General features: G+C 43.6%; 1 protein-coding gene across 4 annotated transcripts in view; it reads right to left on the bottom strand.

Annotated features, from left to right (window-relative positions):
• Positions 1-8,819: 8,819 nt before the first annotated feature.
• The window catches only part of CCAR1 (cell division cycle and apoptosis regulator 1), a 57,446-nt gene continuing 38,474 nt past the window's right edge, over positions 8,820-27,791 (bottom strand). For all 4 annotated transcript variants that reach the window (XM_062214795.1, XM_062214794.1, XM_062214793.1 and 1 more), the window contains exons 17-25: positions 24,145-24,336; positions 20,232-20,471; positions 19,941-20,052; positions 15,877-15,959; positions 14,474-14,620; positions 12,998-13,118; positions 12,734-12,919; positions 11,780-11,985; positions 8,820-10,159 (exon numbers count right to left, since the gene is read on the bottom strand). In XM_062214795.1, the coding sequence (XP_062070779.1) occupies positions 10,100-10,159; positions 11,780-11,985; positions 12,734-12,919; positions 12,998-13,118; positions 14,474-14,620; positions 15,877-15,959; positions 19,941-20,052; positions 20,232-20,471; positions 24,145-24,336 (1,347 nt within the window). In that variant the 3' untranslated portion in view covers positions 8,820-10,099. The remainder of the gene's footprint in view (positions 10,160-11,779; positions 11,986-12,733; positions 12,920-12,997; positions 13,119-14,473; positions 14,621-15,876; positions 15,960-19,940; positions 20,053-20,231; positions 20,472-24,144; positions 24,337-27,791) is intronic.

Genomic DNA, 27,791 nt, shown 5'->3' with positions numbered 1-27,791 from the left:
TGGCTCTCTTTCTCTCTGCCTCTCCCTCTCCCTCACTGTGGCTTTCAAATAAATCTAGGGAAAAAAAAAAAGTTCGAACTGGTGACAGAAGCTCCCCTTCTGCCTCCAGGAGAGAGCACACGCACAGCTTCCTAGGGGTCTCAGGCAGGTGGCGCACCCTGGCTGGGTGCCCAGAGCACCTGGAGCTGACAGTCCTTGCCTACAACTCTCCTATCTTTCGGGGATCCTCCCTGACTGCCCCTGACACCTGCCCCTCACCACCTCTGTGTTTGTTTGTTTGTTTGTTTGTTTTTTTTTTTGACAGGCAGAGTGGATAGTGAGAGAGACAGACAGAGAGAAAGGTCTTCCTTTGCCATTGGTTCACCCTCCAATGGCCGCCGCGGTAGGCGCACTGCGACCTGCGCATCGCGCTGATCCGATGGCAGGAGCCAGGTGCTTATCCTGGTCTCCCATGGGGTGCAGGGCCCAAGCACTTGGGCCATCCTCCACTGCACTCCCTGGCCACGCAGAGAGCTGGCCTGGAAGAGGGGCAACCTGGACAGGATCGGTGCCCCGACCGGGACTAGAACCCGGTGTGCCGGCGCTGCAAGGCGGAGGATTAGCCTAGTGAGCCGCGGCGCCGGCCACCTCTGTGTTCTGAGCCAAGCACTTACCCACTGAAATGACTAGGTTTGGGCATCCCACTGTCATCCACCCGACAAATGGTGAAGACAATGACCAAACACAGACATTCCACGTTAGGCTGAGTTCATGATGACACCTCAAAAAGATAATCATTCCAGCTTGCAGGTGAGGCATAAAAAAGGGATAAAACTTTAAAAGTCCCCGAAAACTACAAAATAAAATGGATTTCCCACCAGCTCATTTAATTCAGTTGTTTGAAAAGCTGTGACCCCTCCCCCAAAGCAGCTATCTCAAATTAGCTTTTCAGGTGGCACCTCTGCAGGTTCCTCCACTTGGTTGTGTCTGCTGTGCTCTGGCTTGGTCCCCCATAGGGCAGTGTGGAGGCGGCAGGGTCTATAAGAAGTGGGGCCTGGGGGGAGGTTCCCAGGTGAGCTGGGGTGGACCCTTGGAAGGGACCGTGGGACTCCAGCTCGCCTGGCTCCCACCCACCCTTCCACCTGGAGGTCTTCACCAACAGCAGAGTCAGTGGGGCTGCTGGGTCTCGGGCTTCCAGCCTCCAAAAGTGGGAGCAGATGAAGCCGCTTTTCTTCCTAAGTAGACGGTGCGAGGCATTTCAAGACTAAGCATTTAATTCACTGTCGAAACTACTGGGGTGGGGGAGGGGGAGAGCTGGCACAGTAAGTTAAGCTGATGCCTGGGACACCCTCATCCTATATGAGTGCTGGTTCAAGCCCCGGCCACTCCACTTCCCATCCAGGTTCCTGCTGGTCTGCCTGGAAGGCAATGCAGGATCACCCAAGTGCTTGGGCCCCTGCACTAATGTGGGAGACCTAGATGGAGCTCCAGGCTCCTGGCTTTGGCCTGGCTAACCCCTGGCTGTTGCGGAGTGAACCAGCAGATCAGCACATGGAATATTTCTCTGCCTAACTCTGCCTTTCAAATAAAATAAATCTTTTTTTTTTTTTAATTATTTACTTAAAAGAGTTGCAGAGAGAGAGGTCTTCCATCTGTTGATTCACTCCCCAGTTGGCCACAATGGCCGGAGCTGTGAGGATCCAAAGCTGGGAGCCAGGAGCTTCCTCCAGGTCTCCCATGTGGGTGCAGGAACCCAAGGACTTGGGCCATCTTCTACTGCCTTCACCAGGCCATAGCAGAGAGCTGGATTGGAACTGGAGCAGTTGGGATTTGAACCAGCGCCCGTATGGGATACTGGCATTGCAGGCGGCAGCTTTACCAGCTACACCACAGTGCCAGCCCCTAAAATAAGTCTTAAAAAAAAGTACTCTGGAGGCGAGCTTGGCTTAGCAATTAAGGTGCTGCTTGAGACAGCTGCACCCTGTATCTGAGTGCCTAGGTTCAAGCCCCTGCTCTGCTTCCAATTGCAGCTCCCTGCTAAGCCAGGGTCCTGGGAGGCAACAGAGCACTGCGGAGGTAATTAGGTTCCTGCTACCTGGGTAGGAGACATGGATTGAGTTCCCTGCTTTTGGTTTTGGCTTGGCCCAGCTCCACTGCTGCCGGCATTTGGGGAATGAAGCAGTGTATGTTAGGTTTCTGCCTTTCAAATAGATAAGTACATTTTTTTAAAACATCTTTGCAATTTAAAAAAATTTGACAGCTAGAGTTAGTGAGAGAGAGACAGAGAGAGAAGTCTTCCTTCCATGCATTCACCCCACAAATGGCCACCACAGCCAGAGCTAAGCTGGAGCCAGGAGCTTCCTCCTGGTCTTCCATGCAGGTGAGGCGCCCAAGCACTTGGGCCATCCTCCACTGCCCTCCCAGGCCACAGCAGAGAGCTGGCCTGGAAGAGGAGCCAGTGGGACTAGAACCGGCACCCATATGGAATGCCGGTGCCTTAGGCAGAGGATTAACCAAATGAGCCACAGCGCCAGCCCCAAGTATTTTTATTTTTATTTTTTGACAGGCAGAGTTAGACAGTGAGAGAGAGAGAGAGAGAGAGAGAGAGAGAGAGGACTTCCTTCTGTTGGTTCACTCCCCAAATGGCCGCTACGGCCAGCACGCTGCGCCGATCCAAAGCCAGGAGCCAGGTACTTCTCCTGGTCTCCCATGCGGGTGCAGGGCCCAAGCACTTGGGCCATCCTCCACTGCCTTCCCGGGCCACAGCAGGGAGCTGGACTGGAAGAGGAGCAACTGGGACGAGAACCCAGGGTGCCAGCGCCGCATCTGGAGGATTAGCCTAGTGAGCCGCGGCGCTGGCCCCAAGTACATTTTTTAATAATCTTTTAAGTACTCTGGGACCCCGAATTTAATCTTCATCGATGTACAAGCCTGAAGACTGTCTTCTAACTAGTGAGCAGCAAAGGCAGCTCAATGTTACCCACAAGGCGACCAAATCTAATAACCCTGTGTTCCAGTTTGCCCTAGACATGGCTAGTACCTGGCGTGTAATTATTCTTGGCACTTTGCATCTCCCTCAAAAGGTTCTCAGTTTAGAAATCACTTAATAGCTAGCTCTGTAAATAAGACATAAAACGAGGCAGTGAAATTATAGGGCAGGCTCGGCACGACGCTGCCCTCTCCTGGAGGAGCTTTCTAGGCCGGGCCGGGGGTGGCTCTGGGATCCTCCCCTTCCAGGGTGAACGCCCTAAGACCTGGTGGGGGGTGGGCAGCGGTGTGAGCCTGACACACCTGCAGCCCGGGAACACGGGGGAATGCACAGGTGTTTTAATCACGGACCAGCGCTGCTTGTTTACTCCTGCGCCAGTTAACACTGTGGGCTCCGGCTGACCGGGCAGCTGCCACCAGTCCCCAGCTGGACTTCTGAGGGCTTTCTCTCAGCCCTCTTGGACTTTGAGCTCTCACAGGGTGACAACTGGCACAGTTGGCAGGATCTTCCAAAGGTTTCCCCCATAGTAGGAATTATTAGGATAGGGAACTTGAAAGTGGGAGCATTGTCAGCCCCCACCCCCACTCCCGTGGGCCATTTGCTGTGTGGCTCCAGGCTGCCCAGCTGTTGAACGGCTGAGGACTATGGCGTGAATACTGGTGTCTTCCCCCAAATGCCAGCAGATCTGTTAGAAACCCCACAGGCTGAGGCCAGCACCGTAGCACAGCAGGGTAAACCACCTTGTGCAACCCAGCATCCCTATCTGAGTGCTGGTTCTAGTCCCAGCTGTTTTGCCTCTGACCCAGCTCCCTGCAAATGTGCCTGGGAAAGCAGCAGATGGCCCAAATCCTCACCCGACACGGGAGACCAGGGTGAAGTTCCTGGCTCTTGTCTCTGGCCTGGCCATTTGGGGAGTGAACCAGCAGTTAGAAAACTTCTCTCCTATTGCTCTGCTTTTCTCAAAATATTTTAAAATCTTTTTTAATTCATGGGGAAATGATTATAAGAGTGTTTACTTGATTATCATTTCTCAGTGGAATTTACTACTACTGCAGGGTTGACCTCGACTTGGTGCCGGTGAGCTTGTGGCAGCTGCTGTGGGGAGACAAGATTATCTTCCCACCATTCCTGGGAGACGAAAGCAGAACAGGTGCGGATGGTAAAGCAGACCCCTTCCAAGCCCTCACCAAAGGTGCAGGGTGTTCAGGGTCTGGAGGTAAGGGGCACATCTCCTGCAGGGAGAAGCCTCTTGGCTTTAGCACAAGGACCAGGTTGGGACCCTGCTCCAGAGCCCTGTGGGCACCTCAGTGGACCACTGGCCTGCCACGCGTTGAGCCTGCTATCTGCTGGGCTCACCCTGTGAAGTGCTGAGTCTGACCCACAGCCTGGAGCCGGAACCGGAGCCCCACCCAGACATCGGCTTGGTGAGTCTCTCTGGCCTCCTTCCCTTCTACTGGTTAACTTTCAGGAAGGTTCACAACAGACAGCTCAGCTCGTGGTTGCACCTGGGTGCTGAGTGCGAAAGTGGTGTGGGGTCTCACAACCCAGCCTGAACCGCTGTGAGATCTGAGGGTACTTGGGCAGCTCTCACTACATTTGATGTCATTGGTTCAGTCCACAGGGGCCCGGGGGATGCCTGGGTGATTTGCATGAGACCCTGGGAAACTCCCAGTTCATTCCCACGGACTCGCCCCTTAAAATTGGCCCTAGCTAAAAAGACAAAAGGCATGTTGAGGGAGATGATGGCAGAGAGGCTCTGGAGGCTCCCGCCTCAACAGCGCCTCTCCTGTCACTGCCGCAACACAGGCCTAGAAGGGCGGAATTGCTTAAGGTCTTGCAAGGCTGGCTCTTCGTGATGGAGCTTCCAGTTCACCCCGCTGGTTGCAGACATTGGCACAGCACACATGGTGTTGGTCTTGGAGGTTATAGAACTCCAAGAGTTAGGGGTGCTGGCAGCTTCCAGAGATTTGAAACCAGGTGTTGTGCTGCAGGGCTGGAGCCTGTGTGAAGGAACCAAAAATGGTAGAGGGTTCAGTGACGTGAGACATCAGGCCAGCCTGGAAGGGCACCGGCAGATGGGGCAGCAAAGGCTGTCAGGCAGGTGGATATGGCAAGGGTCCCAGTTGCCCTCCTTGTGACAAGGATGGCACCCAGAACCCCCTTTGCTCAGCCCCGCTGAGATGGTTTATGGGAGGCCCTTTCTCAACTCTGACATCCTCTTTGATTCAGTTTTATGTAGAAAAAAAAAATTTTTTTTTTGACAGGCAGAGTAGACAGTGAGACCGAGAGACAGAGAAAGGTCTTCCTTTGCCGTTGGTTCACCCTCCAATGGCCGCCGCGGCTGGTGTGCTGTGGCCGGTGCACCGCGCTGATCCGAAGCCAGGAGCCAGGTGCTTCTCCTGGTCTCCCATGGGGTGCAGGGCCCAAGCACTTGGGCCATCCTCCACTGCACTCCCTGGCCACAGCAGAGAGCTGGCCTGGAAGAGGGGCAACCGGGACAGAATCCGGTGCCCCGACCGGGACTAGAACCTGGTGTGCCGGCGCCGCAAGGCGGAGGATTAGCCTAGTGAGCCGCGGCGCCGGCCTGAAAAATGATGTTTTTGCAGGGATTCCAGCCATTGCCAAAGCCTGGTGGTGAACCTGCAGCCCCCAGAACTGAAGCTCCAATCTGTCAGTAAAGGATGTTCGTTCCCTGGCTAGCCACGGTCCACGCTGACAGGGCGGGGAGGCATTAGAAGGCCTTCCTCCTTCGGCCTCCCGTGAGGATGAAGGATGGAACTGCGAGGGCAAATGCTGTGTGGAGGAGGTAACTGCTGCAGCCCCTGCACAGCTGCAGCTTCACAGCCCAGAAGCCAACATCTGACCGTCATGGCTGCAGACAACAAGCTGCTCCTTCCAGTGCAGGTGGCTACTGGGCAAAGAAGAACACACTCAGGTGGCCTTGGTAGGTGCAGCTGGAACTGTCCTGCTGCTCCCTGCTAGCCCCTCAGGGGAGGGCCCAATATACACAACCTGACTCTAAGTCCCCAAGCACAGGTGCCTGGGGTAAAGAAAACAGACTGCCATCACCCAGTAGCGCACTTGCTCCAAAGGGAACCTTCGTCCTCTGTAACAATCCAAATACACCTTCAGTATTTCAGGTAACTTGCCCAGAGTAGGTGACCCCAAAAGACCGTGGCATGATGGCCCAGGACACGCCCCTCAGAGTGTCAGAACTGTTGCTATATGCCCTCTGCTGGCCTCTACTAACACCTGTTAAACATCTCTCTTTGCCCCCAATCCTATTTTAGATAACGGCTTTTTAAAGAGTGGGCCAGGACCCTGACTCTGGGAAGTCTGCCTGCTGGGTGTTTTTAAGAATTTCCTCTGGCTTGCCCATGTGTAGCCACAGCAAGTGCTACAGCTTGGACCCACTTCCAGCAGTGGGGAAAGACCAGTGACTTAGGACACAGATAAGGGCATCAACTAACCTGTTGTCTTAAAATATTTTAGACTTCCACTTATGCTGAGACCACGCTTTCCAAGGAATTATGGATGGTGACTGGATTAGTCAGGTCTCACTCTGCTCACACAAGAAAGGTGAGGTGGGACAAGCACAGAGTTGGCTTTGGTTAGTCTTGCCACTATGTTTTTGGAATCGTTGGCACACAATTTTTTTCAACTATAAACTGAAGTTATTATATAAAAGCATTCAACAAACCTATAAAAATCTGTCATCCAAAAGCAGATGTTACTAGATTAATACCAAAAGCACTTCTGAGATTTTTCAAGTCTACTAAGTTATTTGAATGTGAGCAGTCAATTCTGACTCTTCTGCTAAGCACTTTCTGCTCAATCACCTCTCTATGGCTTAACCTTGCTGGATATTTTCAGAGGAGAAAGGCTTTTGCTTCTCCAAAATATAGTTTTAAATGTTCTGGTACCAGAGTCTAAAATTTTATCAATAAAACAGAGCTGGGATAATTTATTTCAAGCAGTTCTATTGTAACTTGTGATGGTTCATCAAATTCACTTCCAAAACTGAAGCACAAATTCTCTGCTAGGCTTCTACTCTCTTGATGCTTCAGGTGTGATGATTCTTGCATCTTACAACAGAATTCGGCTTACTCTTTAAGAAAATGATCTTATGGATTAAACCAAGGTATAAGACTTTAAGGTTTTAGTCTTTTAGGGTGAAAGTGCCTTAAACTTTAAGGGGTATACATACTTGAGAAAAATCAGAGAATTCCATCTGTGAATAAACAATGTTAGTCACTGCTAATTCCAATCAGTTATACAATAGGTACTGGTTAGGAAACATTAAAAAAAAATCTTACTTGAGAGTGCTGGTGTTGTGGTGGAAAGGGTTAAGCGGCCACCTGCAACACCAGCATCCCATGTGGGTGCCAGTTGGAGTCATGGATCCAGCTCCCTGCTAATGTGCCTAGGAAAGCAATGGCCTGAGTCCTTGGACCCTGCATCCATGTGGGAGACCCAGATGGAGTTCCTGGCTCCTGGCTTTGGCCTAGCCCAGCCCCAGCCCTTGTGGCCATTTGGGGAGTGAACCAGCAAATGGAAAACCTGTCTCCCCATTTCTGTCACTCTACCCTTCAAATAATTTTTTTTTTTTTTTCAAAACCTTATTTGAAAAGCAGAGTAACAGAGAAAGGGAGAAAGATGGGGTCCATCCTCTGTTTCACTCTCCAAATGGCCACAACAGCGGGGGGGGGGGGGGGGGGGCAGGCTGAAAACAGGGGCCTGGAACTTCTGGGTCTCCTATGTGAGTGGCAAAGGCCCAAGTACTTGAGTCATTTGCTGCTGTTTTTCCAGGCGCATTAGCAGGGAGCTGGATGGGAAGGAGAGCAGCCAGCCTTGACCCAGCGCTCTGATATGGGATGCCAGTGTTGTAAGTAGCGAGTTAATCTGTGCTTGCAACACTCGCACCCTGTATTCAAGTGCAGTTTGAGTCCTGGCTGTTCCACTTCCGATCCAGTTCTGTACTAATGCATCCGGGAGGCAGCAGATGAAGACTCAACCACCTGAGTCCCTATCACCCACGTGGGAGACCTGATGGAGTTCCTTGTTCCCAATACTGGCCTGACCGAGCCCAGGCTGTTGTAGTTACTTGAGGAGTGAACTAGTAAGCAAAGGAGCTCTGTCCTTTAAAATCTTAAAAACGAAATAACAACAACAAACTCTGCAGTGTGCATTTGGTTCAGCAGTTAGGTTACTGTATGGGACATCTGCATTCCGAACGGGACTGCCTATTTCAGGTGCCCACTTCCTACTAATGTACACTCCGGGAAGCAGCAGGTGATGGCTCATGTACTTGGGACCCTGCCACTTCAATTGAGTTCCTGGCTTACAGCTTTAGCCTAGCACAGCCCTGGCTGTACTGGGCATTTAGGAAATGAACCAGTGGATAAAGATCTCTGCCTTTCAAATAAAAATAAAGATACGCTATCAAGGAACGCTGTCATTACTGTTTTTTTAATTAATTTTTACGATGTCATTGCTGTTTTAGTTACAGACCTTTCATCCACTGGCTCACGCCCCAAAGGCCTACAGTGGTGGCTGGGCCATGCCAAAGTCAGGAGCCTGGCCTACCATGGCTTCTTCCAGGGTATGCATCAGAAAGCTGAACTGGAAGCAGAGTTGGGACATAAACCCAGGCACTCCAAACTGGAATGCGAATTTCCCTTGCAGTGTCTTAAGCACTGGGCCCACTACCTGCCTTAAAAATATAGAAATGTTTATATAGTAACTATATAATCAACAGTCAGTAATCTGGCTTTGAAGAGGTTCAATAAGCCCTAAGACCAGAAATGGCAGCTTAAGACAAAAACACGTTTGAAAGAATTTGAGGTTATTTTAATCCATTTTTTAGTTAAGAGCCATGTGAATTCCTTTTAAGATACATATAACATGGCACTTTACATTCTCATTCACCTAATTTGGAATACCTAGCTGCTATTCTATGAAAATGAAGTAAAACAAAGTGAAATTCTAGATTCTTTTTATGACAGCAAAAACACTCCAATAAGAGTTACCAAGTAAAACTTCAAAGACAAAACATCACTTAACTGTAAATGGAATAATCTTTTAGAACAGGTTTGTTAACCTGGGCACTACGGACATCTGGAGCTGGATAATTCCATTTTGTGGGAGCTGTTCTATGTATCACATTATGTTTAGCAACATCTTTGGCCTCTACCAACCAGATGCCAGGAGCACCCAGCCAACTATGACAAAAATATTTCAAGACATTGCCAAATGTTCCTTGTGGGGTAAGTTCAGCCCTTATAAAGTACCATTGTTTTAGAATAAATTGCATTTCCTACTTTTGACTGAACAGTTAAGTATCTATTAATATTCCTAAAGGAAGTACACAGACTAATAAAAAATTATTTTTAATTAAAGACTTAAAGCATCATACTGACATCTAATGGCTTGATACTAAACTGTACATTTGACAAACAAAGTAATGTAGATACTATTCTTGGAAAGTAGAACAATTAACTGAAACTATTAATATTAACAACAAGACTATTTTTATGTAAAGCCTAATATATACAGTGACAATACTAATTGTTACTTTTTTTACTTTCTGATATACTGTCTTTTGGATGAACTGAATTTTTACTGAATGCTTTTAGGGAATTTCAGTAATTAAAGGCATCTTTTAGTGAAAAGTAAAAAAAATTTCTGGTTCAAAAAGCTTGGAAAACTTAAGGATCATGCTACTTTATGACTTATACTGAAATTTTAAAAGATGGACTAAAAAATTTAAAAACTAATAATTCTATAAATAAATTAAATTTTTCTAGGCACCTTCATAACCAATATTTCATAAGTAAATACTACTGTCAATTAAACTGATGAACTTTATTGGGGTTAAAACTATAACAAAGTTCATCCTAAAACATTTTGCAATGCAAAATTATTTCACTCAAGGAGTGTTTAATAATTCAGATGCTAGGAATTACAAGCAATTTTCAAAAGCAGACACACATTGATAAAACTTTATACATCATTTGAGCTAACATATTTATACTACTAAAATCAAACATGCATCACCTTCAAACATTCTTATGTCATGATTTTTTATATTACATTATTTAACACCATTCCTCATTACTACAGCACATTTTATCATACACTTGCACCATTTTCCTTGGATTTCTGATCTTTGTCTTCAATCTTTACATTATCCTATAAAAGAATAAGGCAAAAGATTACAATTAGATTCTCTGATGTTACTCTGAAGTTAGTTTATAATGGTTTACTGTTTAATTTTTTTAAGTGATAATATTGATAATTCCAATATCTTGGTATCAAAGAAATTTTCCTCAATTCTATCCAATAATACCACTTCTGAGAAAATAATTTTGGGGTCCACATGGTAGCATAGTAAGCTAAGCTGCAACCTGCAATGCCTGCATCCCGTATCAGAATGATGGTTTGATTCCTGGCTGCCCTGCTCCTGAAGCAGAGGAGGCTGGCCCAACTACTTGGTCAACACAGAGGATCTAAATGGAGTTCCAGGTTCCTGGATTCAGTCTGACCCAGATCTGGCTGCTGCAGCCAGTTGAGGAGTAACCAAATGATGGAAGATCTCTCTTACTCTCCCCTTCAAATAAATCTTTTTTTATTTTTTAAAAAGATTTATTTATTTGAAAGGGAGGTAGAGATAGAGAGAGGTCTTCCATCTGCTGGTTCACTCCCCAGTTGACGGCAATGGTCAGAGTTGTGCTGATCCAAAGCCAGGAGCTTCTTCCGGGTCTCCCACATGGATGCAGGGGCTTAAGGACTTGGGCCATCTTCTACTGCTATTCCAGGCCATAGCAGAGAGCTGGATTGGAAGAGGACAGAACTGGCGCCCATATGGGATGCTGGCGCTTCAGGCCAGGGCTTTAACCTGCTATGCCACAGCGCCGGCCCCAAAAAAATTTTTTTTTAAATGTTTTTATCTTCCCCAAGTTCAAATTCACTCTCTGGTTCTAAAAGAAATTGAAAATTTGCTGGGGCCAGCCCTGTGGTGCACTAGGTTAATCCTCTGCCTGCAGTGCCAACATCCCATATGGATGCCAGTTCTAGTCCTGGCTGCTCCTCTTCTGATCCAGCTTACCTAGAGCATGGGAAGGCCCAAGCACTTGGGCTTCTGCACCTGCGTGGGAGACCCAGAAGAAGCTACTTGCTCCAGATCGACCCAGCTCTGGCCATTTGGGGTGCTAACCAGTGGATAGAAGACCTTTCTCCCTCTCTCTCTCATTGTCTTTAACTCTAGCTCTCAAAATCTTTCAAAGAAGAAGAAAAAAATTTGCTTCAAGAGGTTTATACACATAAGGGATGTTGTTGTGACACAGTGGGTTTAAGCTACCACCTGACACACTAGCATCCCATGAGCACTGGTTCAAACTCTGGCTGCTCCACTTTTGATCCAGCTCATGCACCTAGGAAAGCAGCAGCAGATGGCCTAAGTGCTTGGGTCCCTGCCATCGACATGAGAACCAGATGGAGTTTCAGGCTCCTGGCCTCAGCCTGGCCCAGCCCTGGCCACCTGGAGGGTCAACCAGTGGATGGGAGATCTCCGTATCCCTCTAACTCTACCTTTCAAATAAATAAATCTTTTTTAAAAATCTGTACGTATAAATCATAGTGAAATAAGTTTTAGGAAAATATTATCTTTGGAAAGTCACTTTTGAATCTCCTAAAGGACTTACACTACCATTATTTACTTCTACAACAAAACCACTAAACGTTTATCATTAAAATAATACCAGAAACACTTAAAACATTGAAGTAAACCATAACAATGTTAAAATTTCTAACCTTCTTCAGAACAGTGTGGATTTCATCCATTACTGTAGATAAGTTTCTGATTGTCTTATTCAGTTGATTTTCAAATTGCAAGTTCATGTTTTCTGAAACCTTTAAGTTTTCTTGTAACTGACTAAGGTCCTTTTTAACTTCTCTGAGTTCACCTGAGAGGCTTTTGTTGGAATTCTCCAAACTTAGTATGTTTTTTTCATCTTCATCTATTTAAAGAAAAGATCCAAAATTCACCATTTTGTCTCTAATTCAACTCAGAGTTATGGAACTAAGATGTATATATACTTATAAAAATCAATTGCAAACCACACTGAAGAATTCATTAAAACATTAACGAGTATTAATTCAAAACCCAGGTTCCATTTTCAGATGGTTATTTAGACTAAAAGAAGTAGTTACACAGAATTAGAAAGGAAGAGACAGAGCAAATTAATCTGAGAATATACATGAATAGCTAAGATTTTCTTATAAAGCAAAAGTGATTTCAAACCTTAAGCAGAAATGATCAAAAGTTACATTATGTGCATTAAATGCCAGGTTATGGACAAGTATAAGCAGTGTGGACCTTTACAAAAGGTCATGGAAAAATGGAATTAAAATATAACTTGGAGACTGTGTCAGGATCTGCTGCTGCTCTGCCCCCAGGTCTTATATGGAGAGTTGAAGATTTGGCACAGTCAATGGAGTTCCGTGCTGAGGTGCAGCCCAGACAGCAGACAGCCCCGCTGCCCTGTGCAGGCAGTGCAGGGCCTCCCGCCAGAAAGTGTGAAGTCGCAGCCTTTGACAAGTACACTCAGCTATTGACTTACATAGACAGACAGACCTGCACACATCACAAGTTTATACAACACCATGAAAAAAGGTTAAACATTTCGGAATCAATACTTGTATCTATACATATATATCTCCTAACAGGGCGGTAAAAAGTATTGACATACCTACGCTGTCCCTTACCTGTCTTTTCTTCAAGTAACTGTAGCTTCTGTTCTACTTCAGCTCTTACTTTTTCACTCTTTTCCAACTTCTGCAACAAGCTTCCTACATCTACCATTGCACCATTGTACACAATGAGGCCAACATTTTCTTCCAAATCCTTTGATTCTTGCTTTACTGTCGGTGTTGGAAGTAACAACCTGTTTCCTATAATATAAAACACTATTATTTTTTTCATCTCTAATAATTTATCAACAAAAAAGTAAGACCTTAATATACTCAAACCTAGCATATCTTCCTGCAGTGATTCAGATTCTTCATGATTTTCTTCATCTTTGGAGGTGTCTGTTAATTTCCGGTAAAAGCAAGATTCACGGAGCACTACTTTATTAAGAAGTTTCTTTACCTGTTGTTCAAGTAAACAAAAAGATTGACTTTCCTGAAACAGCGGCTCTTTTTTTTTTTTTTTTTTTTAAAGATTTATTTTATTTGAAAGAGTTATAGAGAGAGGTCTTCCATCCACTGGTTCATTCCCCAGATGGCTGCAACGGCTGGAGCTGTGCCAACCCGAAGCCAGGAGCTTCTTCCAGGTCTCCCACGTGGGTGCAGGGGTCTAAGAACTTGGGCCATGTTCTACTGCTTTCCCAGGCCATATCAGAGAGCTGGATCAGAAGAGGAACAGCCAGGACTAGAATGGGCGCCCATACGGGATGCTGGCACTTCAGGCCAAGGCTTTAACCCACTGCGCCACAGCACTGGCCCCAACAGCAGTTCTAATTTTCATGCATGACTAACATTCACAGAAAGGTTTTTCAGGTCTCCATTCCCACTCAATTAGAGAGCTATGCTTTTAAGCATTTTCTCCAAGTTATCATTTGAAAAATATTCCATTGTTGAAAAGAAACACTGAGGGGCTGGTGGTGTGGCATAGTTAGGCTAAGCCTCTGCCTGCAATGCCAACGTCCCATACAGATGCCAGTTCAAATCCCAGCTGCCCCTCTTCCAACCCAGTTCTCTGCTTGGCCTGGGAAAGCAGTGGAAGATGGCTCAAGTCCTTGGGCCCCTCCACCTGCATGGGAGGCCTGAAAAAGCTCCTCATTCCTGGCATTCAGTCGGCCCAGCTCCAGCCATTGCAGCCATCTGGGGAGTGAACCAGCAGATAGAAGACCTTTTCTGTCCCTCCTTCTCTCTTCCTGTAACTCTACGTCTCAAATAATTAAATAAAAATACTAACACATATTAAGAAATACTGAAACATACAATATTTATATAGCATAATTTATAGCTCCAGAAACTATCAGCAATAGGGACTAGTTTAATTAGACCATCCATATAATGAAATAAAAAGAATGAGGTGGGTCTTTATTTTCATGGTATAAAGACCATAACAAATTGAATGAAAACAGGTATCAATATGTGTAGAATGAGTTCATGTATTCTAAAAATGGAACTATCACGTATATCTGAGTTACTTAACAAAAAGGTCTAAAAGGTTATTAGATCTGAGAAATAGAATATCACAGTGGAAAAGGAAGAAGAGACTTCTAACTTCTTCACTTTATACATTTTTGTATGCTTGACTGTATTATAATTAGCCTTAGCCAACACAATTAGTATTATGTTGCTTTTATACACCAACGTATGTAGATTAAAAGGATACAAACCAATCTATAGAATTAAATGAATTTATTTAAAGGACAACTTTTTAAGGAATTACTAAAAAAATACTCTTCCATTTAAAATATTCACAAGACAGATTACCTGAGCCCGAGAAAGATGTAGTCCAAGAGTGTAAAGTATTTCTTCCAAATCCTTTTCAAGAAGGTAACCACAGTGGCTTTGATCAAAATAGACAAAAGCCATTAACAGATCCCTGTTAACTGTGATCATCTGAGTCTTTTCTTTTTCCTAAAGAAAATGCAGAAGACAAAACATATATAATTTTTTACTCTTGAAAGTGAGGAATTGGGAGTGTGTCCATAAATACAATAGGAATGTCAAAGGCCTTTGCCTCATTGAAGCTATTATTAGTTGATTTGGTATATAAATATGGGAGAAAGAAACCAGACCTTGATTATCTGACGTAGCAACAAATACATCTTCATTTTATTTGAAAAGCAGAGACAGACATCGCTCCTCCATCCACTAGTTTACTTCCTAAATGCTCCACAATAGTAGGGGCTGGCCAGACTGTAGCCAGGGGCATAGAACTCAATTTGTGTCTCTCACATGGACAGCAGTGACCCAAGCTGTTGATCATCTGTTTTGCTGCTCTTATGGTGGGCATCAGCAGGAAGCTAGAATCAAACACAGCTAGGACTTGAACCATGCACTCCGAAGCAGAATGCAGGCGTCCCAAGGGTTGTCTTATTAATCACTGAGCCACGTGCCTGTTTACCAACTGACTGAATCTTACCTACTAGTAATACATGAACATAAAAGGACTAGTAACTTCATGACCATGTTGTTTAGCAAGCTTATATGTATGTTATGAAAATATTCATATTATGAAGAATGTATTATTCAGGGCCAGAGTCATGGCACAGGGAGTTGAGCCAAACTGCCTGCAATGCCCGCATCCCATATGAATACCAGTTAGGGTACCAACTGAAGTTCACTGCCAATGCAGCCCCCTAATGCACGTGGGAAAGCAGCAGAGAATGGCCCAAATGCTTGGGTCCCTGCCGCCTACATAAAAGACCCAGATGGAGTTCCAGGCTCCCGGCTTTAGCTGGACCCAACCCCAGCCACTTTGGCCATTTGGAGAGTGAAGCAGCAGATGAAAGATTTCTCTCACGCTGTAACTTTGCATTTCAAATAAATAAATCCATCTTTTTAAAGAAAGAATGTAGGGGCTGGTGCTGTGGCATAGCAGGAAAAGCCAACCCCTGCCGTGCTGGCATCCCATATGGGCACTGGTTCAAGACCCAGCTGCTATGCTTCCGATCCGGCTCTCTGCTATGGTCTGGGAAAGCAGAAGATGGCCCAAGTGCTTGAGACCCTGCACCCACATGGGAGACCCACAAGAAGCTCCGGGCTCCTGACTGCCACATCCATTTGGGGAGTGAACCAGTGGATGGAAGACCTCTTTCTGTGTCTATCTGTAACTCTAGCTTTCAAATAAATAAATCTTTAAAAAGAAAAAAATAGTATTCAATAAATACCTTGTCTTTAGAGGGCTTGTCTTTGCAGTATCTGTTAATATCTCTTTTGTCATCTCGTTTATTCATCTCTTCCTCATCACGATCTACAAAATAAATTTAATAGCAGCAAGACACTCCTTAATATGGATATTTTCAACAACTGTTGAGACTAAATCTACTTTCTTTAGGAAACAGTTTTCAAATGACAAAATAGCAAAGAAATATTTTAAAAGTAATAATAGTTTAGTTTGAATGTTATAAGAAACAAAGAACAACATAAGATATTTATAAAGAGAGCAGAAAAAAACTGAATTTACTGAATTAAAGGAACTTAATTTCATAAATATTTGAAGGACATTTTTCAAAATATATATATAAAATTAAAAATTATACCACAAATTTAAAAAGAGAAACATTCATTTCTAAAAGCCAAAAAGGAAAACAGCCAGAATAGTAAAAAATGGCAAATGAAGCCCTAGTCCCACCATCTTATCTGGAAGCAGGGTCTAGACAGAGGTAATTAAGTGAAATGAGGTCATGAGGGTAGGCTATAATTCAATGACTGATGCCATAAGGGAAAATTTGTACAGCGACAGACAATGTAAAAGATGTAGGGAAAAGATGGCTATGGACAAGCCAAGAGAGGCCTGAAACAAACCATTTCCTCACAGTGTTCAGAAGGAACCGATCCTGCTGACTTTGTGATTACAGACCTTACCTACAAAGTTGTGAGATGAATTTCAGTTCATTCAGTACTTTCGGCAGCAGCTCTAGCAAACTAACACATCATTCTTTCACGAATTTTATGAAAGTATTAGTTACTTAGCAGCTCTTTCAATACACTAATAATTTTAAAAAGCTTTTTTTTTTTTTTTTTTTTTAAATTTTAGTCAGAAAGATACAGAGCAAATCTCCTAACTTGTGATTTACTCTCCAAATGCCCATATACAGGGCTCAGCCCGGCCAAAGCTGGCCAGAAACTAAAATTCAAGACTCTCATGTGGGTAGCAGGGACCAATTACTTGAGCCGTCATCTGTTGCCTCCCAGGGTGCACATTAGAAGGAAGCTAGAGCTGTGATTTGAACATAGGCACTCTGATATGGGATACTGTCATCCCAAGCAGCAGCTTAATAACTAGACCAAATATTCACCCGGTATTTTAAAATATTTGACTTATCAGTTAAGATGCCTGTGTTCCTTATCAGAGTATCTGGGTTTGGTACCTGGCTCCAACTGCTAACTCAAGTAACTGAGTTCCAGCCACTCAAGTGAGACTTAATTTGGACTAAGTTCCTGGCTACTGGCTTTGTCCCAGAGCAGTCCTGACCACTGTGGGCATTTTGGGAGTAAACCAGTGGATAGGAGCACTGTCTCTGTCTCAAATAAATAAAATAAAATAAAAATTAAACTGTAATGTGTCTTTCAAATAGAGAAATCTATAAATTAAAAAAATAAAGTATGAAAAAAACAATTAAACCACAACACTGGAGCCCACATTTTGGTGTAGGAGGTTAAGCTGCTGCCTACAATGAAGGCATCCATGTGAGCACGGGTTCACATCCCGGCAGTTCCACTTAGAATTCTGTGCCCTCCTAATTCACCAAGGAAAGCAGTAGAAGGGTCCAAGTTCCTGGGCCCCTGCAATTCACACAGGAGACCCAGATGAAGTTCCTGGCCCAGACTAGGCTACTGAAGCCTTATGAGGAATAAACCAGTGGGATAGATGATTTCTCTCTCCCCTCCCACTTCTCTCCCTCTAACTCTGCCTTATTTTTTTTTTTTTTTTAAGATTTATTTATTTACTTGAAAGTCAGAGTTACACAGAGAGAGAAGAGAGGCAGAGTGAGGTCTTCCATCTGCTGGTTCATGCCCCAACTGGTCACAATGACTGGAGCTGTACTGATCTGAAGCCAGGAGCTTCTTCCGGGTCTCCCACACGGGTGCAGGGGCCCAAGAACTTGGGTCACCTTCTACTGCTTTCCCAGGCCATAGCAGAGAGCTGGTCTGGAAGTGAAGCAGCCAGAACTTGAACTGGCACCCAGATGGGATGCCAGCACTGCATGTGGTAGCTTTACCTGCTATGCCACAGTGCTGACCCCTAACTCTGCCTTAAAAAAAAATGTAAATAAACCATAAAAAATCAACAACTTTCCCTAGAAATACCAGGGAAACAAACAGAAAAGAATTACAATCCTACCATTTTATTTGGCCTTGCAGATTATGTTATTCAACAAGTATTAAGTAGAGAGTCTATTTAGATATTTATATATTCCAGAGATTTGGAATATATGAGCCAAAAACGAAGAAAAATCTTTCTTACATGAGAACTTATATACAAGTGGGAGGAAGGCAGTCAATATGCAAAATAAGTAAATACCATATAGTAACAATAGGTGGTAAATTCTGTGGGAAAGAAGAAGTAGGATAAGGAGGAACCAGAACTCTTGCTGGAGACAGGGAAAAAAGTGGCAATTTTAAATAAGATGAGGTGGGGCTAGCACTGTGACGCAGCAGGTTAAGCCACCATCTGAAGCACAAGTTCAAGCCCCGGCTGCCTCACTTCTGATCCGGCTCCCTGCTAATGGCCTGGAAAAATGGCATTAGATGGCCTATGTGCTTGGGTCCTGTACCAATGTGGGAGAACCAGATGAAACTCCTGGCTCCTCACTTCATATCAGTCCAGCCCTGGCTGCTGCAGCCATTTGTGCAGTGAACCAGCAGATGGAAGACTTCTCCGTCTCTCCCTCTGTCTATAACTCTGCCTCTTATATAAATGAATATTTTTTAAATGTAATTTATTTGAGAGGCAGAGCAATAGAGAGAGGAAAGATAGAAAAGAGAAGTCCCTTGGCCGGTGCCGTGGCTCAACAGGCTAATCCTCCGCCTTGTGGTACCGGCACACCGGGTTCTAGTCCCAGTTGGGGCGCCGGATTCTATCCCGGTTGCCCCTCTTCCAGGCCAGCTCTCTGCTATGGCCCGGGAAGGCAGTGGAGGATGGCCCAAGTGCTTGGGCCCTGCACCCGCATGGGAGACCAGGAGAAGCACCTGGCTCCTGGCTTCAGATCAGCGCAATGTGCCAGCCGCAGCGGCCATTGGAGGGTGAACCAACGGCAAAAAGGAAGACATTTCTCTCTCTCTCACTATCCACTCTGCCTGTCAAAAAAAAAAAGAAAAGAGAAGTCCCATCTGTTGGTTCACTTGCCAAATGTGCACAATAGCCGAGAATGGACAAGGCCAAAGACAGGATCCAGGAAGTCAATCCCAATCAGTCCTCACATGGACGGCAGGAACTCAGTCACTTGAGCCAAACTACCAGTTCCCAGGGTCTGCATTGGCAAGAAACTGGAGTTAGGAGCTGGAGCCAGTGAGCCTCGATACTCTGATGTGGGATATGGGCATCTACACTGCCAGTCTAAATGCCTGCCCCTATTACTAATCTTTAAACTCTAGATATATGTACTCTTTTCCATTAAGAGATTCTTCATTAAAAAATATTTTAAAAAATCAAAACAAAACCCAAGCAAATGGGAGTGGGCATCAGCACAGTGGACAAGATGCCACTCAGAGCACCCACATCTCCTATGGAAGCGGGTGAGTACAAGCCCCAGCTTTAGCACCCTAATGCGCACCATGTGAAGCATGTGACAGCTCAAGTAATCGGGATCCTGCCTACAATGGGAGACCTAGATTAAGTTCCTGGCTCCTTGCTTTGGCCTGGCCCAACCCCAGCCTCAACTGTTATAGCTATTTGTGGAGTGACCCAGGAGATGGAAGCTATTCTCTAAAACAACAGGGACTGTCATAACTTTCATGACACAGGTTAAGAACCACATTTAACAATTTTCTCAAGTTGAAGAATTACTAACTATGTACGCATGGGACATAAAATAATGTCTTAAAGCAACCTGCTCACCTGTAAATAAATAAAAGAACCATTTAATATAACCATACTTTTAGTTTAAAAAAAGTACTTCTACTAGAGAATTTTAATGGTTTTACTCCAAGAAAAAATAAAATTACACAAATTTCAGTGATACAGTCACCATTTTAATCCCAAAGAATACTAAATAAACTTGAATTATACCATCTTCTTCATCTTCAGCTTCTTCTGCTTCCATTGGATCATACTCGTCTTGATTATTATCTTCTTCAGTTTCATCATCATCTTTAGAATCATCTTTTCTTTTATCTTCTTTCTGTAATTTAAAATGCCTTAAAATGAACCAAGATACTTCACCAAACATTAAATGACTAAAACAGGAAAACATTAAGCTCATTAAATTTTCTTGAAATAATTTCACATTAAACAATTCTTATAATAACACACATTCAGAACATCTAAATCAGGTTGCCAATCATGGAAATAATTACATACCTTCCTTTCATCTCTATCTTCCTTTTTATCTTTATCATCTCCTGATTTTCTCTGTTTTGGTTTTGGCTCATCAGTTTCATCGTCTCTTTCTTCTCTTTTTTCTTTTCGATCATCTTTTTTGCTTTTCTTATCCTTCTCTTTCTTGTCCTCTTTCTCAGGAAGAGACAATAATGATTTATATATTCTGACGCCAAAATCTCTTTGAAGCATTTCATTGAAAAGTTCTGCAAACAATGAAACCTGTAAAAAGATATCAATTCCAATACAAATATGGAATAAATCCAGTAATTTATCAAACAAAAACTTGCCACAACTAACAACTTATGCATACTTTGTAATATGGGTTTAAGAACTGGTGTCCAAGGCCAGTACTGTGGCACAGCGGGTTAAAGCCCCAGCCTGCAGTGCTGGCATCCCATATGGGCTCTGCTTTGTGTCCTGGCTGCTCCACTTCTGATCCAGCTCCCTGCTAATGTGCCTAGGAAAGCAACGGAGGACAGCCCAAGTCCTTGAGCCCCTGCACCCATACAGGAGACCTGGAAGAAGCTCCTGGCTTTGGATCGGCTCAATTCTGGCTATTGCGGCCATTTGGGGAGTGAACCAGTGGACGGAAGACCTCTCTCTGTCTCTACCTTTCTCTGTAACTCTTTCAAATAAATAAATCTTAAAAAAAAAAAAAAGCACTTGATGTCAGTGATGTTGAGGAATCTCAAAACCCTCAAAAGAATGTTCTGAAGATATAAATGGTCAAATATTAAAAAAAAACTATAACATTTAAAAATACATAGGAAAAAACAAAAGATGTTTGCCATCCTAAGCAACAATTAATCTTCAGATAAATTTACTTTATTCATTTGTCCAACAAGTTTTTCATCAAATGCCTACAGTATATGAGGGGATATTCTAGACATTAGTGATACAGCAGTGAAGAAAATAAAAATTCCTCTCCAGGCCAGCATTATGGCACAGTGAGCTAAACAGCTGCACGCAACGTGGAATCCCATACTGGAGTGCTGGTTTGGGTCCTTGCTGCTCCATGTCCAATCCAAATCCCTGCTAATGTGCTTGGTTTGAAGGCAACAGAGTATGGACCAAGTACTTGGGGCCCTGCCCAACTCATATGGGAGACCCAGATGGCATTCTGGGCTCACTGACTTTGTCCTGGACCAGTCCCAGCTGTTGTGACCACTTGGGCAGTAAACCAGCAGATGGAACTCTGCCTTTCAAAATAATCATTCAATCTTAAAAATAAAAACTTCCTCTCAAACAGCTAATAATCCAGCAGAGAGAAGTAAGTAAGAAATAAATCAACATCAAATGATAAGCAAAACGAGTAGGATAAGCTCATAGAGATGACCAGGAAAGAATAGTTAAACAACGCCTTTCTGCTCAGGTGACATCTGAAAAGTAAACAGATGGAGGCAAGGAAAGAAGCCATATGGATATCTTGGGAAGACACTTCAGGTACAATAAACAAAACAATGAGGACCAAGCATGTATTATTATTAGCATGAAGATCCATGGAAAACAGGAAGTATACACATGAACTTTAAATTATATATAAAACTTTCTATGTACATATTTTTAGGCTAAGATTCCCAGGCTGGCATTGTGTCCTGGCAGGTTAAGTGACTACCTGCAGTGCCAATATCCCATATGAGCGCTGGTTCGATTCCTGGCTGCTCTTCTTCCTATCCAGCTCCCTGCTGATACATCTGGGAAGCCAAAATGTTTGGGCCCCTGCTGCACATGAGGGAGACCTGGATGGAATCTGGCAAATGGCTTTGGCCTAATCCAGCCACTTAGGGAGTGAACAATAAATGGAAGGTCTTTGCCTCTCCCTCTCTAACATAGCCCTACAAATAAAATTTAAAAAAAAAAAATTAAAAAAGCTAAGATTCACTGCTTTTAATAGGTTCTTAAAAGTCTAGTTCTAGGGATTGGCACTGTGGCACAGTGGGTTAATACCCTGGCCTGAAGTGCCGGCATCCCATATGGGCACTGTTCGAGACCCGGTTGCTTCACTTCCGATCCAACTCTCTTCTATGGCCTAGGAAAGCAGTACCAGATGGCTCAAGTCCTTGGGCTCCTGCAACCACGTAGGAGACCCGGAAGAAGCTCCTGGCTCCTGGCTTTGCATAGGCTCAACTCCAGCTGTTGCGGCAATTGGGGAGTGAACCTTTGGATGGAAGACCTCTCTCTCTCTTTGACTCTCCTCTCTCTGTAACTGACTTTCAAATAAATAACTAAAAAATCTTAAAAAAAAAAAAAAAAGTCTTGTTCTAAAATGTGTAATGCTTGGCAATCTGTTTATTCAGAATCTTTTCCCAGTCATAAAAGATAGTATAATTTATTATAATTGCTATTGATTTTATAATCAATTTTTCTTTATGCACAGTATTTATGCATTTATTTTGGAAAGTTCAGACACTTTTTAAAAAGATTTTATATTTGAAATGTAGATTTACAGAAAGAGAGAGGGTGGAGGAGGGAGAGAAGGAAAGAGGAAAGGAGGGAGGGGGAGAGAAAGAAATGTATTACATCTTGTTCATTCCCCAAATGGACACAACGGCCAGGGCTGGGCCAGGCTGAAGCCAGGAGCTTCTTCCAAATCTCCCACATGGGTGCAGTAGCCGAAATACTTGGCCCGTCTTCTGCTGCTTTTCCAGGCCATTAGCAAGGAACTGGTCTGGAAGTGGAGCAGTCAGGACATGAACCAGCGTCCACATGGGATGCAAACACTGCAGGCAACAGCGTAACCCACTATACCACAACCCAGTCCCTATTTATACATTAGTAGTAAAATGCCCATTAAAATGTTGAAGATTTATACTCTCTTAATCATCAATACATTAAACCAAATCTCCATTTACATAAATGGCAAGAGAAAGATCTCCTCCCTAGATTTTCAATTTTCCATTATTTATAGATACAAAGCAACAATTAAAATATACTAGATGGAAAGAACCTAAACCTGTAGAAAAGCAGAATTAATTCTTCGTATTTTTTTCACCTTACAAGTACTAACCCTTGTCTCTGTCTCCATCTGTAACTCTGCCTCTCAAATAAATAAAATCTTAAAAAAAAAAAGCCTAATAAGAATATATGTTATGCTTTATAATCACCTCAGCCGTCATCTAAATCGTTTGACGAGCTCTTTAAGTACTTTCCTTCATTTTCACCTTAGCATCTGATAAACAATGACCTTCTGGGTCAAAGAAACGTCACTGATTTTTCCAATATGATTTATAAAATTAAAAAGCAATACATGTTGATGAGATCAATAATTGAATTAAATCATAGTTTTAGATATGGTTTTTTATGGGGTAGTAATTATAAAATTAGCTAATATTTTTGAACACTTAATTTTATTTAAAGATTGAAGCAATTACTCAAGGTGAAAAGCCTTAAAATTTTTGAAAATTGACATGGAATTAAATGCTACAAAACTGCTCTAAAATAATGGCACAAATGAACAAGATTCACATTGAAAAGATAAAAATATTTTCTCTTGCAACTCAACAAATTAAATGGCATCTTAATTCTAGCAAAATAATAATCCCAAGTAAGACAGCTAGACATTATGTACCTACGGATTCTGTGATAAAGGAACACAGCAAAACTTATAAAACAGTTAAGGAAAACAACTAAACCTGAACCTGATTAAGAACTTAAACCCAACTATCAATTTATAGGAAATACCAAGACTTACCTCAGCAATGTAATTGGCAAAAGTCTGTGGGAAATTTTAGAGGAAAAATCTGTTGCTTCTTTTCCCTATTTACTAAGTAAATTCCAAGAGAAACAAAAAACAAAAGCAATGAAAGAGGTACTCAAAAAGATTTAAGAGGTACATTAACTGGTCACAATGTGTGAACCCAATGTGGATCCTAATTAAAACATAAAACGTTACCTCAAATGAATGTTCTTTATTATCCTCTAATCTGTAGTCCAAAAGTACACTCAAAGACATGATGCTACAATCAAACTTTCCACTTTTTGCAGCCCAATTTGGATGTACAATAATGGCTGGTTCATCAGGCAAAATATATCTTCTTTCCCGACGCTGGCGTTCCATTTCCTCTTGACGTTTTCTTTCTTCTTCCTAAATAATTGAAATTGTAATTCACAGTTAAACCCCCGGCCATTGCAGCCACTTGGGAAGTAAACCAGTGGATGGAAAATCTATCTCTCTCTGTAAGTCTTTCAAATAAGTAAATAAACCTTTAAACAAACAAAAAACTAAGTGAAAAAAGTCTCCCCAAACCAATATACAAGCTGGCATTATGGAGCCAGAGAGGAGAAAAGAAGGAAGCAATATAGTTGAAAGATGTTCCTAAGAACAAGAAAACCAAAAACAGCCTAGTGGTATTTACTGTAAAGTACAGCAGGTCAATCTAAGTAAAGCAGCTGAAACTAGGCAAAGTATCATTCCCAACAGGAGAGTGAACGCAAAGCATCCATGTTAAGATCAGAAAGGTCCCTATTCTAGCCCATGAATTTGGAAAGCTGATTTACTGTGTCTTCTTTACATTACAAAGCACCACATTTAGGAGAAACTGCCTAAAACAGAAACAATATTATGCAGGATAGGGGCAAAAGAGACAAAGAAGGTCTAGAGAAAAAAATAACAAAGGACAAGAGAGAGGAAATCATAACAAAGCTATACCACTGCAGTTTCTTGAACAGATAATGAAAAACAGACTAGTGCTCTGTGAAGTTAAAAAATCTCAAGCAAAACTCCTAATAGAAGTTTAGGCAAACTAAATTCAAATAAGAACAGGTGGTACAGTGAGTTAAGCAACCACTTGCTATATCTACATTCTTTACCAGAGTACATCTTTCAGATGCTGGCTCCCTGACTTCCAACCCAGCCTCTTGCTAACGTGCACCCTGAAAGCAGGAGATGATGGCTCAAATACTTCACTAACTGCCAACCACAAGGGAGACCTGAATAAAGTACAAGGCTCCTGGCTCAGCCCTGGTTGCTATAGGCATTAAGGAAGAGAAAAAAAACAAACTAAAAAACCCCCCACAAACATACAAAGATAATGTTCCTTCCCCCCCCCCCCAAAGATTTATTTATTTATTTGAAAGGCAGAGTTACATAGAGGCAGAGAGAGAGAGAGAGAGAGAGAGAGAGAGAGAGATCTTCCATCCACAGATTCACTCTCCAGATGGCTGCAACAGCTGAAGCTGTGCCAGGAGCCAGGAGCTTCCGGGTCTCCCATGTGGGTGCAGGGGCCCAAGGACGTGGACCATCTTCTACTGCTTTCCCAGGCCATAGCAGAGAGCTGGATCGAAGTGGAGCAGCCAGGACTCAAACCAGTGCCCATATGGGATACTGGCACTGCAGGCAGTGGCTTTAACTGCTGTGCCACAGCACTTGGCCAAGATAATGTTCTTGTTAAGCAGTATCATATCCAACAGCAGAGAAATGAGAACCACCCAAACACCCATCAGTAGAAGAAAATGTGGTTTATAAATATATATAAAATTATTATTCAGTCTAAAAAAAGAATGAAATTTTAGTCCATACATGGATGACTTTGGGAACTATGTGGTAAGTGAAATAAGCCAGACACAAAAGGACAAATACTACAGGATTCCAATTACGTGAGGAATCTAATATATACACACAAAGTTAAACAGAGGTTACTAAGGATATGGCAGGGGAGTAACTGAGAGTTACTGAGTAATGGGTAGTTTTTTTGTGCATAAGGATGATCAAGATCTAGAAATGGATACTGATGATTACTGAAGAATATTTTCAAGGTATTTGATGCCACTGAATTGTTCACTAAAAATAATTCAAACAGTAAATTTACAATAATATAATGGGAGGGCCAGCACCATGGCACAGTAGGTTAATCCTCCACCTGCAGCACCGGCATCCCATCTGGGCGCTGGTTCTAGTCCCAGATGCTCCTCTTCCAATCCAGCTCTCTGCTATGGCCTGGGAATGCAGTTGGAGAATGGCCCAAGTGCTTGGGCCCCTGCACCCATGTGGGAAACCGGGAAGAAGCACCTGGCTCCTGGTTTCAGATCGGCGCGACTCTGGCAATTGCAGCCAATTGGGGAGTGAACCAGCTGATGGAAGACTTCTCTTTCTTTCTCTGCCTCTCCTTCTCTCTGCTTAACTCTGCCTTTCAAATAATTCAATCAATCTTAACAACAACAAAAAGACACTAACAAAATTTTACATAAACTTACAGAATGAAGACTAAATGATTAACACAGAATACAATATGTAATGGCTATATTCTAGGTAAATGTATTATAAGTATAACACAAAAACTGGAAAAGCATAGGGATAGCACATACAAAATTATTTTTAAATTAATTTTAGCAATAATGACAGGGCAGATATGATGGCACAGCAGGTTATGCCATCACTTGGGAAGCTTCAATTCCTTATCCGAGTACCAGCTCAAAAGTTAACTATGCTGATTCCAATAGCTCTTCCTGTCTGAGAAGGCAGCAGATGATGGCCCAAGTACTTAGGTCCCTGCTACCCCAGAGGAAGACATGGATGGAGTTCTGGACTCCTGGCCTCAGCCTGGCCCAGTTCCAGCTGTTGCAGGTATTTGAGGAATGAACCAGAGGATGGAAACAGTATCTCTGATTGTCCCTCTGTCTTTTAAATAAATAGTCTCTTAAAAAATAATACAGACAATGACATTGCATACTAGAATAAGTATATCTAATTGTATACTCCCATGCACTAATCCATAGTTGTTCTCCAAGTAGCAACTTTTTTTTTTTTTTTTTTTTTGACAGGCAGAGTGGACAGTGAGAGAGTGAGAGAGAGAGAGAGAGAAAGATCTTCCTTTTTCCGTTGGTTCACCCTCCAATGGCCACTGTGGCTGGCGTGCTGCGGCTGGCGCACCACGCTGATCCGAAGCCAGGAGCCAGGTGCTTCTGGCCTCCCATGTGGGTGCAGGGCCCAAGCCCTTGGGCCATCTTCCACTGCACTCTCGGGCCATAGCAGAGAGCTGGACTGGAAGAGGAGCAACCAGGACAGAATCTGGCACCTGACCAGGACTAGAACCCAGGGTGCTGGCGCCGCAGGCGGAGGATTAGCAAGTAGCAAGTAGCGCCAGCCCAAGTAGCAACTTCACAACAAAAGCATATCTTGGCTTCTAAACTCTACTCTTCACCAAAAGTTATCAGGGCTTCCTAAGGAAATGACTTATTCCTGGACCAGAGCAGGAATAACGAACACTAAGATTCAAACATTTGGGGCCGGAATTGTGGAACAGCAGGAAAGGCCAAGGCACGCAATACCAGCATCCCATACAGGTGCTGGTTCACATGCCGGTTGCTCCGCTTCCAATCCAGCTCCCTGCTAATGGCCTGGGAAAAGCAGTGGAAGATGGTTCAAGGGTTTGGGCCCCTATCACCCACATGGGAGAACTGGAAGTAGTTGGTTTCTGGCTTGGGCATGGCCTAGCTGAGGCTGTTGCAACTGTTAGGGGAGTGAACCAGTGGATCAAAGATCTGTGTCTCTCCTTTCTAACTCTTTTAAAGAACTAAGTCTTGGCTGGCGCCGTGGCTCAC

Source organism: Lepus europaeus, chromosome 17 (genome assembly GCF_033115175.1).
Source record: "Lepus europaeus isolate LE1 chromosome 17, mLepTim1.pri, whole genome shotgun sequence".
Classification (NCBI taxonomy): Eukaryota; Metazoa; Chordata; class Mammalia; order Lagomorpha; family Leporidae; genus Lepus; species Lepus europaeus.
The sequence above is the reverse complement of the archived record's forward strand: the minus strand, read 5'-3'. Positions and strand labels throughout refer to the sequence as shown.